Here is a 19,027-nt window from a genome sequence, read left to right as displayed (position 1 = left end):
TAAAATGAACTCAGATAATGTTGTTTGTTACACGCTAACATAATCAATGAAGCTGACAATGCATATTCATCATACATTTGTGTGTGTTATGTCTTAGAGCCTTGGCATAGACTGTCAAGAACTAGAAAGAATATAGAAGTAGAAAGTCAAGAGCTAGCAAGCTAGAAAGAGTCACTTTTGTGGCAAGACTAAGGAAGTTTATTAGATACATCTTATTTAAGTAAGCAAAGTAAGCAAGTTAAGAGAGTTATACCGATGACGATCTTAGGTTCCCCCTAATCGTCCGGTTTAGAGTTGTGTCATGACTTTAGCAAGTGAAGGCCTTAATGCGTTGATCGTATCTTGGCATTGCGGTTTTAGTTTCCCCTTAACCGCCATGACACTTGTAAGATGAGAATCCTATAACAAGTAAGATAAGCCTATGACGGGTCTAGCATGCACTACCGTCTAGGGAAGCAAGACTCCACACACGTATAATCAACCGTTAGGATGTATTGTAGACACGTGGCGACTATAGGTCTTTCCCCCGTGGTTGCCTATAGCCTAGGGTTAGGTGGAACTCACTGAGACATTATGTCTCATCCCAATCCTTATTTGTTTCAGATATCTGGATGGTTTGCAAGCTAGTAGCCGAATGGATGCTGCGACAAGTGTTGGTTCGTACCCGATGCCGATGATGTGGATCTTCAAGGATGTATACATTATGTATTAGGAAAGTTTAAGATGTAATCTCTTGTACGAACGCATGTTGTTGTATAAACATTCATTCGAAGTTTTATTGTTGTAAATTGTTAATGTATCCAGTACTAAAGACAACGCACATGCTAGACTTTCTAGATACGTCTAGTATGGGTGTTACATGTTTGTTGTTTTGTTTTTATAGAAAAGTTTATGGGTAGTCCATGTGAATATAGGTTAGTTGATAGGGGCTTACATTACTTAGGGGTTAAGATTTGAATCTTGGTTTTTCATTTATTCGCCTTAGAGTGGAATTTTAGTCACTAAACAACTTGAGAAAAAAAAAGTCATGACATTACAAATCTGATCTCAATTGACAAAAATATCAAAATTATTAAATCGAATACCTTGATCGGGGTTGAAATTTCAACTCCTCTACTTATATGTGTGAATTTTCAAGGATTGTTTTGTTTTCTTCTACAAAATCAGCCCACATTACCATCATCCACACTATCTCTAATAGGATTAATATCTTATCACCAGAGTGATTCTTTACAACCCTCCAAGCCCACCCCTATTCACCCCATGTTTATAAGATAAAACCTTAAACCAAAGACCACTCGCTTATGCCCTTAACCTCCAACACCATTTACCTACAAGACAATATCAAGTTTATGTAACTTGTGAACACCCGACCTTCCCCTTTCGCGGTTAAGACCAACTTTGTTCCACTTAACCCAATGTTTTTTTCTTGCTCCGTCACTATCCCACCTCCCTCCCACAAGAATAAGTTAAAAATGGATTCGATTTGAGAAATGATACTAGATGGAGCCTCGAAAAAACAAAGAAAGTTGACTGGTAATGCAGATAAGGCAACTTAAATGAGAATAAGACGACCCATCGTGGACAAATTTCTACATTTCCAAGAGTATAGTTTTTTATTTTAAATCTTCCTAAATTACAATCTACTATTTCACAAGGTAGACCACATATTCTTATTTTGATTTATAACAAAAATTTTGTATCTCAAGCGTGATATAGGTTTGACCTCTACATGGCGTATCAATGTTCCGATTTCAAGGCTACATCAATACATTAACGAGTTATTGCCTATTGTGAGTCTTGAGTGGCCCTCACGGTTTTGCATTTTATAAATGGTCAAAAGTAAGATAATGACCTAATCGAAATCTCAAAGCTTCATAATACCCTTACATATTTATTGTAGAGAGAGAAAAAATATAATGAAATAGTAAATGGTTAAGGGTATTATAGAAAAGGCTTAATTGCACTTTTGGCCCCCTATCTTTCCAAAACTTGCGGTTACAGCCCCCTAACTAATTTAAATACAAAACAACCTCCTAAGTATTGAATCTTTGGCAGTTTTGGCCCTCCAAGGCAAAAAAAAAATAAAAAATGACACGTGGCACCTCATTTAGGGTGCCACATCATCGTTGGGGGCCAAAACTGCCAAAGATTCAATACTTAAGGGGTTGTTTTGTATTTAAATTAGTTAGTGGGCTGTAACCGCAAGTTTTGAAAGGATAGGGGGCCAAAAGTGCAATTAAGCCTACAGAAAACACACACATAATTTCGTCAAAAATAACAAAATTTATTTGGTTTCTTGGTTAATGTAATTTCTCCAAACTGGACATGTATTTTGAAACGGAGGCAGTTCTAGTTAATGACAAAGGTTTCTTAAGTTTTCATAATGTTTGTTGACTTTTTTCGTTAAGCGCTTGCTAATGAGCATGCCAAATCACGGTCAAGCAGCAAAGTTGTGGAAATGGAATAATTAGTTGCACATTTCTTTGAGGCCCACACTTGTACATTTATTAAGGGCTTAAAGCATGCTTGGTTCCTTTGATAATTTAACCATGATCGTAGAACTAAACAAAAAGTCAACAGAAGTTTATGATCACGGGTATGTCCTCTTTATCTCGAGTTGTTTTTTTTTTGAGAGGATCTTTATCTCGAGTTGTTGAAAGCAATATTATAAAAACCTATAAATTGGATACAATGGTTTAATCGGCTGAACTTGAACTGAATGACTAATGAAATGATAAGAAAGTATTACCAATTATATATTATTTTGAGAAAAAAATGAAAAATTTAATCGATTGAGCTATGGTTCAATCGGCTTCAATTTGATTCAATTAGACTGAGAAAAAATTGCGACCAACAAACTGATATATTCTTCATTAAAACAACTGAATCGATCTCGTTTAGTTAAGACAACATCAGTTTAACGTAATTGAGAGAAATTTCAGGATACATGTAAATTTACGAAAACCAAAATGAGGAAGGAGAAGCATGAGTAGTTCTAACTTAAATTTAATATTAGATTTGATTAATTAAATGACCAAAACTCAAGCCTCACATGCTCGACATTGAAGACTATCTTGCTTATTATGCATTAACAATACGATGAATGTGAGGAATACATCCAAGACTCTTTCTAACACTCACTCTATTATAGACCGAAATCTTTGCATGTACCACACCATTTTGTGTATGACCCATTCATTCAATAAAAGAGTGGGTGTTATATAGAATGTTAGAAAGATGACGTTTCTATAACACTCCTCTAATAAACAAGTGTTTTTTTATATACAAAAAAAATACTTTAGCGTCGGATGCTCGATACGTTCAAGGAAAGCTTCGAGACTTAGAGAGAGTTGAAAAATGTACTTAACAAATACCCACCAACGAGATCCTAACATCGACTATGTGATTTGAACTTGGATACTTGTGAGACATTAGTTGAATCATTACTAATTGGAACAAGACATCTAATGAGATACTCTCTCCGTCCCATAATATAAGCAAAAAAAACTCATTTTCTTTGTCCCAAAATATAAGCAAAAAAGACAAACTTTTATCTTATTTAATCTTGTTTTTAAAAAAAAATTCTTTTCCAAGAAAAACTTTTGTTTATTCTCATAAAATTAAATGGAAATTACATTCAATTTTCTCTCTCTTTCATTTTTTCCATAACCAAAAGCCAATGAAAATTGTTTTTACATCTTCCTATAAAACTTTTTCTAAAGAAAACACAAAAAACTATACTAAAAATTCTTATGTGTAGTTTTCTTAATAAGTGTGTTTTTTTTTTTGCTTATAATTTGGGACGGAGGGAGTATATATTAAAAGAGCATTGCTACTCCCTCCGTCTCACAATAATTGTCACTTTAGCATTTTTTCTTTTTCTCAAAATAATTGTCACTTTACAATATCGATGCAGCATTTATTACTTTTTTCCACTATTATACCCTTATTTATTGAATTTCATCCAACTTAACTACTCCACTAACTACAATTAATAAGGATATTTTAGTAAATGCTACTAATTTTACCATTGAAATCAACACAATTAATCATTTCCTTAATAATCGTGTACAAACCTTAAACGACTAATATTATGAGACGGAGGGAGTATTTATCTAGAGAGTTTTTATCTAGAATTTATCAAGAAAAAGGTCTCAACCAATTAAATTTGTTATTTGACGGAAATCGAGGGAGGTAATGGTGTGTAATTAAGGAAAGGTGTTAGCAAATATTACACTCTCTTAAAATTTTCTTGATAAATTTTGTCACTGTATCTATCATTTCTCATATTAAAAATGTTGTTAATACTTAATACCATACATATTTGTGCTTAATTAAGTATTGAAATCGCTTAATGTTACTCATGTTACAAAAATAATTCATATTTTTTTATAAGAAATGTAAAAAAATAAAGTTTTCACCGTTTTTACGGTCTTCCGTATTTGCCCTGAAATGCATGTTCCGTTCCCAGTGACATTTTTTACATGCATGCAACAGCCAACGGTGATATTTAGACGTAAAATATTTAACCTTTAAAAAAAACGTAACATATATATTTATGCCCTATGCAAACACTATTAAAGATGCATTCAATTCAGTGGTGATTTGATTGGAAAAAAATGAAATACAAAGCCAACAAAATTGTAAAATGTATACTGTGTTTCATGTAATCTTTGTGTTAAAATCCCTGTTTCTGTTGTATAGAAGATTAGTATATGAAGATGAAAAATGGCATGGAAGGACAAAACTAAAGAAAGAGAAGTTGCATTTATTGCAACAAATTCCATATGTCCCAATATCCACAAAAATCTCGTGAGTATAATAGGAGTAATAGGAAGTACATGTCATTATTGCAAGCACGGGAATATGATTTTTCTCTCTTTTTTTTTACCAAACAATCTTTTTTAGTAGAAAATTATTTTTCTTTTTAGGGTAGAGAATGTGATGGAAAATAGAATGACAGTGATATGACTAATAATGAAATGTCGTACTGTATTTATTTTTTTAAATAAAATTAAAATTTATGATAATATCAATAATTAATTTTTTCCATTCATCTTATTGATCTATTACTAGTATTTTCTTATAAAAAGCATTAAATCGTACTTATCAAGAGATTTTGCTAATATGAAACACGTTTACATAAATTCATAATTTTTCTTTTCATTTTCATTACATATATAATTCATAATTCCTCCTCTCTCCCCTACTCCATTCACCATCCACCCCTACTTCAACCCCCTCAACTCAACCACATACGTGGTCGCACCATGGAGTGGATCAACCGTGCAAACAATGTGTGGAGGAGTAGGTATATGGAGATGGTGTGGGAGGAACTATTGGGGGCATTAATACTACCACTAGTAAAAATTAGAATAATTTTTCTCATAAAAAATAGATTAATCTAAAGTGTAAACAAAGAAGATAAACTATGGCTCCGTCTACGGTGGGAGACCTGAATAGGTCACCTACCGTAGGAGACTTGGTTTTTTTTTTTTTTTCTTTTCAAAATGAATATAAACCATTGGATGAAGGTTAACCAACATTTGGATCAAAATGTTTACTATACACCTCCAACACCCAATTGATTTCAACTATTTTTGTTCTCTGCCACGCCACTGATCCCTCTTTCTCTCTCTTCGGTGGATATCGGATAATCACACTAGAATAACGGTGAAGAATTGCTTGAAAAAACTCCAAAACCTGATAATTTAATTGTTTCTATGCAAAACTGGAAAATAAAAAATTAAACTCAATTGTTCATTGTACATTGCTTTCACAAACCAAAATCGAAACCAATTGCTACATTCACAAATCCAGAATTGTATTTTGACAAGTCTGTAATTCAAAGATTCACCTCACAGGATATAATTAACCAGAAGATAAAATTAAAAATCATTTTTTAAGAAAGAGGTTCAGCTCAGTGAATCAATATGGAGACTAGAATATTTTTATCTCTTTTCATTTTTCAAAATATCCTAATAGTGTTAACCTTTCAAAGTATGAACCAGGCATTTGTTTGAGCATTTGAGGCTTTTTTTTTTGTGTTATATTGAAGGCAGAAAAGCTCTCCCTTTTTAAGATGCAGGTTGTTGTAGTTATGGGTTTTTTGAAAAAAGAGAATAAAAGTCAAACTTGCAGTGGTGGATATGCAATTTTGTTTTAAGTTGAATCTGTTTAATTACCCTCCCTGAATGACAAACCTGCACCACCGTCACCGCCATGGCCACCACCATAACTCATATTCAATCTTAATTTAAAAGAAAAACAACCCAAAGGAACAAAACCTTTGGTGTCAAACTTGGAAAACACCGACACAGTTTTGCCGATGAAGTTTTCGGTGGCTAGAAAAATTAAGTGGAATTTTCCATCTTCCATGGACTCTGATTATGGCGTCGAGCCGACCAAAAAACTGTTTAATGGGTTCGATTTTGCGACAATCGTTGATGAGTAACATGCACTAGTAGGTGAATTGAGAAGAGAGTGGTGGTGATTTCGGTTGCTAGCCTTTGCCATGTTTCAACATATCAATGGGGATTTGGGTTTGATTTTTAGTTGCTTATTGGGTTGTTAGATCTGGGTGTAGTGTTCATAGAGATAAACGAATGAGTTGCAAGGAGAGAAAGGGATAGTCAATTGGAGAAAGTTCAAGTGTGTATGGTGCATAATAAGAAACCATGGAGCCTCAATATCCATCAATAAATGAACTTGCGTATCCTTCAAAAAAAAAAAATGAACTTTGCCTATGGTACGCGACCTATCACACTTGCCTACGGGAGACGGGGCCATAAACTGGCTCTATGGATAACTCGTAGTCTTGGTCTTTGTCTCATGTACATAAATAAATTAGTCTTACATCTTGTACATTTGTCATAATCCAATTTTTTTTTTCATAAAATTGGTCCAACTTATGATATTTTTATTTATTTATTTTGGAAACATAAGAAAAGAGTGTGCACAAGAATCCATAAAGTGTAGTTTCCCTTTAGAATTTGAGTTTTGAGAAAAGGAGACATCATATTCAAGGAAGGCATGAAATGGCGGGAAGAGCAATAAATGAGATGAACAAAAGGACAACACCGTTTGTCAAAAGTCGCGCGCTAAGGTTGTCTGTCTTGTCTTGTGGCGGGAAAAAACCAATAGTAACACTTAAATTTTAGTGGTAGCCATTTATCTATCTATCCATTTTCTTTGGGTACCTTCCTCTATCAGTTCATTAGTATTCCCCCGTTTCTAATTATAAACAAAATGATTTTTTAGATTTATTCAATTAATGATGCATGTGGTTCATAATATAAACCATATACTATATCATTAATTGAATGAACTTAAAAAGTCAATTTTGTTTATAATTATAAACGGAAGGAGTACTTAAATATGTTTAAGTAGATTTCAATATAAGTTTGTAAGGTTAAAATGATATTTTAATTTGGTTTAATGATAAAAAAACAGGTCTTTAATTTAAGACGTCTCGAATTTAGGTCTCGTTGTATCTTTAAAAAAAAAAAATAGAAATATTTTTATAAGTATTATCTTATCACCTAAAATTTTCTATGACAAAATGTTAGATTTATATATGTTTCATAATTTTAAGTTTTTTTTTATCTCATATATATTGTATTTTCTATCCAACTTTTGGAAAATTGATTTATATTGTGTACATATATATTTATGAAATTCATACGGACATATCTTTTGTTTTCTTTTTGATTAAAAAATGCATTGATTTTTAATAGAGTAATGATATTTTGACATCTATTTGATGACAACTTTGTTGACAACCTTGTTTTTCTTACTTCTTATTGGTCAAAAACAATGGAGAGAGAAAAAAGAAGAGAGAGAATAACAACATCATGTGAGTATGAGAGAGAAAGTTGTCCAAAAATTATCAAAAAATGATTGTCAAAATATCATTTCTCTTTTTAATATGGATCGTAAAAGGAAAAAGAGAAAAAGTAAAGTGGAGAAATTGCCGCCAAAGATGGTTTAAGTTTGGCGCCTAAAAAGAAGAGAGAGGGGTCAGTGACGTATGAGCCATCACTTCACATCGAATTATCTGCTATGTTCATATTGTCATAATAATATCTTAAGCTTAAAGTTTACGGACATAGATGATGAGACAGGACAAACCTGTTGGATTAATTATTTAATTAATCAATTATGGATTGACAATAATCAATTATTATAAGTTGATGTCATAATATAAAGTATGGTCTATTGTGTTAAGCACTAATTATATGATGAATTTGAGTGATTGGGCTTTTGTTACTAAATGGACCGTGATGGGTTGGACCATTTAGATAAGCTCAATGAGAGGTCCCTGCCCTCAGCCGTTTAGCTATTTAAACGTCATCCCATTAGACGGTTAATTATTCTGAATATTGGTGAAAACCTAGAGCTAGACGGAATGAGGGTAGTTACCCCTCTCATAGTTGTCGGCGTTGTCTACGGTTATCCTCATCAACCTAATTCAAAGGTACACAATCTCTAGTTCTTTCTTTGAATATTGGTGATATGCTATAATTTGTATCTAGTGATCTATGGCTAAAAATCTAAAACTTTCATCAATTGGTATCAGAGCCTACTAGATACGTTTTATGGCTATTGTTAAGTCACAACACCGATCCTATTTTGTTATTTACTGTCGTAGATCGATGATTCTTGTTTGTGATTATATGCTATGTGCATCGTATTTTTTTTTCTTGTTTTATTGCTAGAAGCATAGAGGCATCATACACTAAATCATAAAGCTTTCTTATGCCTTTTATTTAAACTGTTACGATGCACAAAAATCTATATATGGTCATGTGTTTGTGTACAGTTTTGGTTGAACGCCGACTTATTATGCCAACTTATTCTGCTATCGACGTCCTTCATAGAAAAATCATTTGAGTGTTTTTGTCAATTGATGTTGTATACATAAATCATAATTGAAATCGGCAGTTTCTAGTATATTATATGAATAATAAGAAATCGATGTTTGTCGATATTATCAACCCTGCAATTTCAATCTGAAATTTTCTCTCGAATGCGATCTTATTCCTCATAAAACCAAATTAGTAGATCGCTGTGTATTATTCTATGAGAAATCAATTTCAATTTCAGATTTTGGTATGAACCCTAATTTCTTAAAACTGCCATTAAGTTGATAATCCGTAAAATTGATATGTTGGTTCTTTTCTTCTCTCAATTTCGATCAGATCCATACAAAAATCGCCGCGTTTAACCACGCAAATCACCATATCGAATCGGGTTAATCGCGGGTCGTTTCGACCCGTTTCCTTTTTTCTGGGCGAAGAAGACCAGTTTGTTTATTTATTTTTTATTTAAAAAAAAAAAATTGCTAATAGCCGCGCGCGCTTTTCAGCTTTATGGGGGCGCGTGAGATAGCTAGAAAATTCCAAATTTCATGTATTATTTACCAAATAATGGTTATTTTTATTATTCTACACATGTTGGTAAAAATTTTGGAATTTTATGACCCCGGAGTGTTTTATGTAATTTGTTTGGGATAAATTGTTTCCTAAAATATCATATTCTCTTTCTCTTATGGTAAGATTCCTTACTCTTATTTGACACTATGAGAAATCTCACTTTCTCATATGCGATTAATGTGTCAATGGAAAATTTTATATCCCTAAATTAATTAGTAAAGATTATATTATTTTGGGATAAAAATATAATTTATCTTGTACCCAAAATATTCGGAAGATTTGATTTATTTTATACCCTTAAAATTTGGGATTTAAATTACTTTTGAAATCTCTAATTTTTTTTTATGTAAATTGATATGAGAATCATATGTTCTTTTAAATCATGCATTCTTTAGATTTGAGTCTAAAATATAACACTTATGTAAATTATTCTTTTAAAGTGTTAGTATTGTGAAAAATCTTTAGACTCAGTCTTATATTCTTGTCTCAAATATCTTGTATAAACTAATATATTTTGAGAATTGTTGATATTGTATTTTTGATGCATGAATTTCAAAATTTTGTCAAATCTTGTAAGGATTAGATATCAATAAAATTGAGAATAATTTATTTCAAATCATGTATTCTCAATATTTGAGCTTAAACTATTGTGAATTTTTAGAAGGTTCAATTTTATTAATTCTAATGCCAAATATATTGAATTTAATATATTCTTTAATTCATATTGTCTTAGCATAAAAATCCAAAGTTCACTAATTGATCATTCTTTTGGCGACATATTTGAACTTAGACACTTATGCCTGATTCTTGTCACCAATTGATTTAAAGGGTCTTAATAATATTTTGTTTTCAAAAGGAGTATAGTAAGTTGTATATTATATATGTCATTTATATTAATTGAATCTAAAATTGACATATTTCTCTTTAATATACATTATGTTTTCTGCTATACTCTCTAATCTAGACCCTTAATTTATTACTCTAAATTTTGTGACAAACACCATTAACTATCTAATTATGTGTCTTGTCGCAATTAAATATTTGGATCACAATTATGTTGAACTATGAATGAGGCGTGGCTACATTTTTTTTATGCTAAAATTCTAATGATGAATTAAAATTTGTAAGCCTATTTGTTGTTTATCTGTTAACTATTATCATAACAACTTGTTAAGAATTGAGGCAATTTTGAAAATATGTATCATCCTTATATCTGAAGTCTTATAGAAATCATATTGATTTATAATTAGAGTCTCACATATGTTTATTTACAATTGCTTATTCTCCATTGATGAATATTTTGAGATGACTATATTATAAGATATTCTCGTTAAGTCATCAACAGTCATTGACTCTAAGTATAAGGATGAATGTCACACTCTCCGAGGTATGTTGTGATTTAATTATTTTATCCTCTTGTGACTTATTGCTTATTATTGCATATATGAAGAAACTTAGTCTTTCTTCTCTTTTGTTGAGCAATTATGATATCCTATATAGAAGTGAAATCCTTTTTCAGAATATTCTAAACAGAACTCTGTTGTTATATACTATTTTCTTACTATAATGCTCCATTTTGTATTTATGTTCTTTCTAATTTATAGTGGGAGTATTGAAAATTTTATTCTAAGAGTTCTATTCTGGATAAATTAGAAAACTATTTGACACACTTCTATTCCAAATGACAATTTTTGTTATTATACTACTTCATATAAAAGAAATTCTAAAGTCATATTTATGATGTGCTAATTTAAAATTTTGTTAAGCACATTTTTCTATCGTTTGAATATGACCGAAGTTGAGTAAATTAAGTACAATTGTTTATGCATGATATTATTATATCATATACTCTTAAGCATAAAAATTATTTATTTGTATAATTGTAATCTCACCTATCGTGGGTACAATTATGCGAATTTTGTTAAATAGATTAGCATTATATTGGTAACAGTCATACCCTATCGGTATGTTGTTATTAATATAATTGTTATTATTCAATGTACCTAAAATGTTTATACTTATGTCAATTATAATACTCTATCAATGTCTAAATTTTGTAAGACATAAGAATGGTACATTGTGATGATATAGTTCTTACTTATTATCCTTAAGATCTTTGAATGAGATTAATATAAGTAAGTTATTTTGTTAAAAGACATGTAGAAAATTGTATAAATTTTGCAATCCAATATTATTATATTTTGAATTAAATTTATAACTATATGTGATTATATATATATATATATATATATATATATATATATTTTGGATTGCCACTATCCCTTTGTTATGTGAGTGGCGGACATACCCTATCGGTGTGACGTTACTTAACATATCATTTTGTGATAGAGAAATAGTCGAATAATTTATTTAAAATATTTTCAAACTTTTTAATTCAACTATCATTGTTTTTTCTCTATCAAGTGGGAGAATCGTTGCTATGTATTGTGTAACGTGATGGACATACCCTATCGGTATGACATTACTTAACATAATCATCCTTTTGTGGGTAAGATAGTTTAACTATCATTCTCCACCAAGTGGAGAAAATATCATTCTTTAACAAGTGAGAAAAATTCTACATGTCAACTAACTATATCTCATAAACAAATATATTTATTTGTTTTCATATTTTTAGATATGAAATTTTTGTAGAGACTTATATTGAGGATATTAGTTATGCTATTGCTATTCTTTAATACTTATGGAAGCTTGTGACTATTTTCTCTTATATCCTCAATAATAATAAAATATAAGTCTTGTGTATTTCCGCTGCTTGTAACCTAATTGTTTCTCAAATTTGTGTAAGTATAATTATAACATTTGAGTTTTGAGTGAGTTATTAAAATTGTGAATAGAGTCTCATATCCTATTTTATAATAATAGAGACTTATCTCACTCATATGATGATAAACCTTTTATATAATCATCATATTTGTCGTATAGAGGTTACTATATTTATAAAATTCTTTGGAATTTTAATTGTGAAAAAGGAGATTTTGTGTTATAAAATTCTTAAATGAAAATTTACGTTCTCCTTAATTCTAAATGCAGAATATGTGGTTAACTACGAAACCCAATTCTTGATAATATCTGCTATTGATAAAATATGTATTTATGGGGGTTTCATATTATTCTTGAGTTACCACTTGTGTTAATAATTCTGCTATGCTCATGTGCAAAATATGTGGTTGAGTTCATGAAACTCTATTGGCTAAAATTATATAACCACTTATGTTGATAATCTTGCACTGGTAATTAAGTATCTCACTGTTGAATATTACATTATTATAATATTTTATTTTGTATCAGTGATCACTAATGAGAATCCCACTTACTCTTGTTTATATATATGTGGGATCAGTGGGAGTGTGTACACAACATTATATATTATGAGCTCAAATGAGAAATCTCACTCTTGTTTATATATATGTGAGATCAAGAGAAATGTGTACACAATATTATTCTCGTTATCGCCATATACTCTTGTGCACACTATAAAATATGGCATAGTTTAAGAGACTTTAAACTTTAGTCTCATTCTATTATATTGAGATATATGTTAAAATTCTATCGATCTCAATGAGCATCATAATTGGATGCTTAAGTCAATTTTGTTAGAATATGCACAATAACTTCTTGGCATGCAAATATATATTGTGCTTCTGTTTTACCAACATTCCACATTTTTTGAGGTCATAAATAGTAAGTACAATGTATAATATCAATACTCCTGTCGAGTATGATATTGTGTTCTTGTGGTACTTATAATTTGAGATAATCATAAATGTTCTTTTGTTATTGACATTTCAGTGGCCACATTAATCCACATCTTTTTCTTTAAACTACGTGTCTATGTTAATCCAATTTGGGATTATTGAATTTCCTATTTTGCTTTTATGGATTTTCATAGTCACATTTTTTTTTATAAAACTTGGATTAATTGAATGTCATAGAACATTTATCGACTTTGACTAAATGTAATTACTCTCTCTTTATAGGCTATCCCTATAAGTAATTACTATTCTTATACCTATGTGGATATATGACTTTTATGGAATTGAAAACTCATTGGCAGGACCATTAACCACAGACTTATATATATGAGTATTGTAACTCATAATGATTTGATCAAGTCTATGTTATTTTGGGTTAGTGGGAGTTTGTTATAGCATTTTTTAAAATGTTTGGGCTATTCTTTAGTGACATATTCTTTTTAATTCAAACGTGTCACTATAGATTCATCATTTGTTAGAAAAGTGAGTCTTTGATCTGTATGATTTGTTTTCCCTATCGGATTCAATTTAGCAGCATTAAAGCTTACTTCTCTTTTGAATGATTAGTGCTTTGACCATACATGTAATTTTAAATTTTAAAATTCTTTATGACAAGTGAATTTTTTTATTCTTTCAGTAATTGAGTATTGTTATCCAAGTGGGAGATTGTTGGATTAATTATTTAATTAATCAATTATGGATTGACAATAATCAATTATTATAAGTTGATGTCATAATATAAAGTATGGTCTATTGTGTTAAGCACTAATTATATGATGAATTTGAGTGATTGGGCTTTTGTTACTAAATGGACCGTGATGGGTTGGACCATTTAGATAAGCTCAATGAGAGGTCCCTGCCCTCAGCCGTTTAGCTATTTAAACGTCATCCCATTAGACGGTTAATTATTCTGAATATTGGTGAAAACCTAGAGCTAGACGGAATGAGGGTAGTTACCCCTCTCATAGTTGTCGGCGTTGTCTACGGTTATCCTCATCAACCTAATTCAAAGGTACACAATCTCTAGTTCTTTCTTTGTTATTGGTGATATGCTATAATTTGTATCTAGTGATCTATGGCTAAAAATCTAAAACTTTCATCAAAACCAAACCATATCCTCCATTTTTTTTTTTTGAGGGACATATCCTCCATTTTTTCGTTTCTATTATTTTATCAAAATAGAAAAAAAAATTGTTTTATTAAATTATCAAAGTGCTGTTTAAACACGTAATTTGGTTAAAAATGATATTTGTACAATTATTGTTTTATAACTTTTATAATGATATTTTTGTAAAAACAATAAAGAGAGAATGAGAAAAGGAAAGTAAGAAGGAACACAATGTAAATACAAGAGAATTTTTCAAAAATTACTATAAAATATTCGTACAAATATCATATTTATTTTAACAAATGCATGACACTATGTGCAGTTTTATCTTGAAATTAAATTGCAAAGAAATATAGAAGTTTTGACAGAAGACGGAAGTTATAGATGCTGAGTAGCATAATTAGATCTTGAGAGCTTGAATTCATTTTCAATTTAGAAGTAGGCTTTAAAATACAAGTATCTTATAATAACTATACCAAAGGTGTGGTGCATTAATAGGTTATATAATTCTTAAACTGCACATAGTGTCATGCCAAAGGTGTCCTAACTATGCCAAAGGTTATATAATTTTTCTCGTTGAAGACGTCGACCTTTTTCTTTTGAACGTGAAATAAGAAAAAGTTGACTTTGTCGACGTCAGAATCAATTTTTCGGTGTTGGAATTCCCTTGTTCCCATCAAAACTCGTCTGATGGGGACTTAGGGTTTCTGATGAAAGCATTGGGAATGGGACGAGATGTCTCTCAGTGTTCTCTTATGTTTCTGAAAATGTGTGGGAAAGTGGAAACGTAAAAAAAATAGCCTAGAACAAAATTGATATTTTTTCCTTTCTGGAAAGGTAAAATCGGAGAAATCATGTAAACTCGGGTGAGTTTATGCGAGTTTACCGTGTTTACTATGTTCGCTTAAACTCAGTTCAGGTTATGATTTTTTTAAAAAAAATGTTTTAACCTCTAATTTAACACTAATTTGACCTCTAAAAACGTAAACTCGTACGAGCTTATGAGATAATACATGATTTGTAAAACACGATTGACTATTTTATCTTCGAGTGATGATATTAGAACAATCATTTGGTGACATTCTTTTTAGATAAACTTTTGTTTTTCTTCTTTTTATTGAAAAAAATAAATAAAGAGAGAAAGATGTAGAGAGAAAGTAAAAACACAATAAAAGTATGAGAGACAAAATGTCTAAAAGTTGTTCTAAAATAATCGTACAAGTATCATTTTTACCACACTTGTGTGTACATGAACACAAAAAGTTTAAACATGCAATTATTCCTTTCAATTATTAAGAGTATTGATTTTAGTCCTTGTGAATTGTGAACGTATATTTTTCTCTTGTAGTCTTTGTAAATATATCTAATATGGCTTCGGTTCTTGTTATTTTGTTTTAAGCCCTGCAAAATTTATTCATATTTGAATTTGTACCTATAATATGTAAAATATTTTATTTCAATTCTTCAAAATAAAGACTAAAATAATTATTACAATGACCAATTCCAATATCAACAAATTTTATAATGACCAAAATAAAACACTAAAGATCAAAAGTAAAAAGTAGGATATTTGCAGGGATTAGAAACAAACTTAAATATTTTTACAAGGATTAAAAATAAAAATTTGTATATTTACAAGGGTTAATCAAGTCTAGTATTTTTCTTTTACCTTTCTTTAACGTTATATTTTATCATTTTTGGCAACTAACTCTAGTATTATTTAACTTAAATATATTTTATCAAAAAATGTAAAATATATGAACAAATATTTTGTAAAAAAAATTAGTTTAATGATTGTATTTATTATGTTTTAAATTAATATATAGAAAATTTATTTATTTAAATTAAATAATATACATTCAACTATGTACATTTACTTGAATTTAGCTATGTCCATTTTAGTAATTATACATTCAAATGCTATTTTGATAAAAACTATCCAAAAAACATTCAATTTGTTTAATCAATTCTGCATTATTGTATCCAAACATAAATCAATTCTCTCAAAATCAATTCTGTCATAATCAATTCTATCAGAATCAATTCTGTCAGAATCAATTATATCCAAAGCTGAACCAAACACACACTAAATCATTATTACAACCATCAAATTAAAGAGGATCACAAATTTCTCTACTTGTGACTCCATCACGGGTCATTAAAATTTCAAATAATTTCATATACTCATCTATTCCAACCACCTATCAAAGTTTATTTTTGGACTAAAACCAGCACACCTATCAAAGTTATCCACAGTAGAAACCACTACAAAAATAATGGACAGCAAACAACCAAACAAAGAAACGGCTATGACTTAAGATCACAAAAATCAAACATTTGGATCTTCTATTTCATACTTGACTGTTTTTTTCTCATTGAATATGGACCACCACTACTATGTAAACTATGTTAAAACTAAAAACCGTACGTAGCCTAATATTCTATTATTATATATGTGATTAAAGAAATGGGTAACCGATTCCGGCAAGAGGACAATAATTCGTGTTAGGATGAAAGTATAGGTGTCTTCATCTCAAACTTTTTATAACATGGGCTAATGTGATCGATCTTACTTTTACTTTAGTTTTTTCTATGAAAAAAATGTAGCCTTCTGTGTTCTACAGTCATGGGCAGCACCTATGCTTCCACATGCTCTACTTTTATTATCACATTTCAATTCAACGTTGTTTAATTCTAGTATGTGTTGCAACATTTCTATTTAAGTTATAACTTATAAGTCACATTTATCGATTTTTTCTTTGATGTTATAAAATTTTGTCACATCCATTTTTTAAGAAAAATATATTAATAAACTTTTCAAGGCATAAAAATGTGTAAAAATAGGTCATAAGAAAAGTTATATTTTTAAGTAATCGGCTAACGTTACAATCTTGCTGTTGGAAAATGACATTGTTTCCCAATTTCTAAATAGATCAAATGCATGGCAGCCAAACATAGTTTGACTTCTCACGTAAAACTCTTATGCCTAGCCTCAAATCATAAAATGGACGGGCATGATACAAGGCAAATTTACATAAGTACTTTTAACACTCAACCAACCAAAAATGGAAATTGTTGTTGACACATTTGGATTGGCTGAGAAACACATATAAAAGACGAAAATACCCCTCAGTAGTTAACTGCAGAGGAAAAAATAAAACCAGCTGCAGTTAACTACCGAGGAAATCCTCGACACTTAACTAACGAGGAAAACCTCGGCAGTAAACTACCGAGGCGTGCTGAAACTCAGTTTTCTAGTTTCCTTCAATTGTTCAAAAAACTTCCAAAACTATCCAACTCCTTCAATTTCGATTTTTGAGCAAAATCAAGTGCATCATCTCCATTTAATCACAAGTAAGTATCTTGACTCATTTTTAATCATAATGTTAGTTTGTGTAGGTTTTTTTTTTTAAAAAAAATTGGTAATTTGCATGTGGTTAGGGTTGATGTTGGAATTGAAATTTTGATGATTGCATGTAGTTTATAATTGAATGCAGTTGCTTTAATTGATGTTTGAATGATGTTAGAGTATAATGTGGTTTTGAATGGTGCCAAATGAACACATTTTGAGTATGTTTGATACTTTGCACACAAAGTGTTTGATAAAATGTCTCAATGACAATTTTATTGATTATTTAGTTAGTTTATGTTATGAGAATTATATTGAATGATGTTTAGGTTATGATGGAAATGTTGCACACAAATTATATTGAAATGATGATTATATTGAATGATTTTAGGTTTAGTTATGTTTATGTTTATGGAAATGTGAATGTTTATGTTGAAATGATGATTATAATGATTAAATTGAATGTTTATGTTTATATTGAAATGTGAAGGTTATAATGTGAAGGTTATATTGAAATGTGAATGATTATATTGAAAGGTGAAGGTTTAGTTTAGATTATATTGAAATGATGCACACAAAGTGTTTAATTAGGTTATGGAAATGATGTAAATTTTTTAATTGTTTGTGTAGATATGTCTGAGCAGGACCCGATTGATCCATCTAAGATGATTGGTGGTAGGCGTGCTCAGACACAAAGCTACCGGAAGGAGAATGAGAGGAGAAACGCACATATACCGAAGAGGGGAAGAGGTCGGAGGGGGGATGGTTCAGGGACTTCTCAGGCTTCTGAGGCTTCTCAGGCTACACAGCCTGAAGAGTCGCAGGTGGTTGACCCGACCCAGGAGGTGGAGTACCTGAATTATCAGGATCAGGTACACCACGATGTGACTGATAGTGGGTATGACCAGGATCATATACCAGAGCAGCAACATATACCAGATGATGATGACATTGCAGCAGCGGCTGCCCCAGCAGTGTTACCTGTGGAGCCTCCCTTTCCTGGAGGACCGGAAAATATATCTCTGCTGCACTCTTATGCCAAGCATGTGACATTGCCGCTTAGGTATAATTCAAATAACGTAAGTTTTATTTTTATGTTTAATTCTTTTCTTTATGTTTAATTATTTTCTTTATTTCAACTTTTATTGTTTTATTTATGTTTAATTATGATTTAAATTGTTTTTGTTATGTGTCTTTTTAAGTTTTAAGTTTTACATGTGTTATGTCTTAAATTAAAAATACGTGTGCAAATTAAATTTGTGATTTTTATTTTTGCATTTGTTAAGTTTTATTTTGTTTAGTTAAATGTTTACATTGTTTAAACTATGTTTATTTTTCTATTATTTCAGGTTCGTAA

At 30.4% G+C, this 19,027-nt stretch overlaps 1 protein-coding gene across 1 annotated transcript; it reads left to right on the top strand.

Moving 5' to 3' along the window:
* Nucleotides 1–18,302: 18,302 nt before the first annotated feature.
* On the top strand, nt 18,303–19,027 carry LOC146939833 (uncharacterized). Its single transcript, XM_085749821.1, has 2 exons — nt 18,303–18,753; nt 19,020–19,027. Exons 1-2 carry the CDS (start codon nt 18,303–18,305, stop codon nt 19,025–19,027), a joined length of 459 nt encoding a protein of 152 aa, XP_085605947.1.

The sequence above is a fragment of the Medicago sativa genome, chromosome 3, assembly GCF_051527215.1.
Source record: "Medicago sativa cultivar Bolivia chromosome 3, Bolivia_mono, whole genome shotgun sequence".
Taxonomy (NCBI): Eukaryota; Viridiplantae; Streptophyta; class Magnoliopsida; order Fabales; family Fabaceae; genus Medicago; species Medicago sativa.
This window is presented reverse-complemented; position numbering and strand designations above follow the sequence as displayed.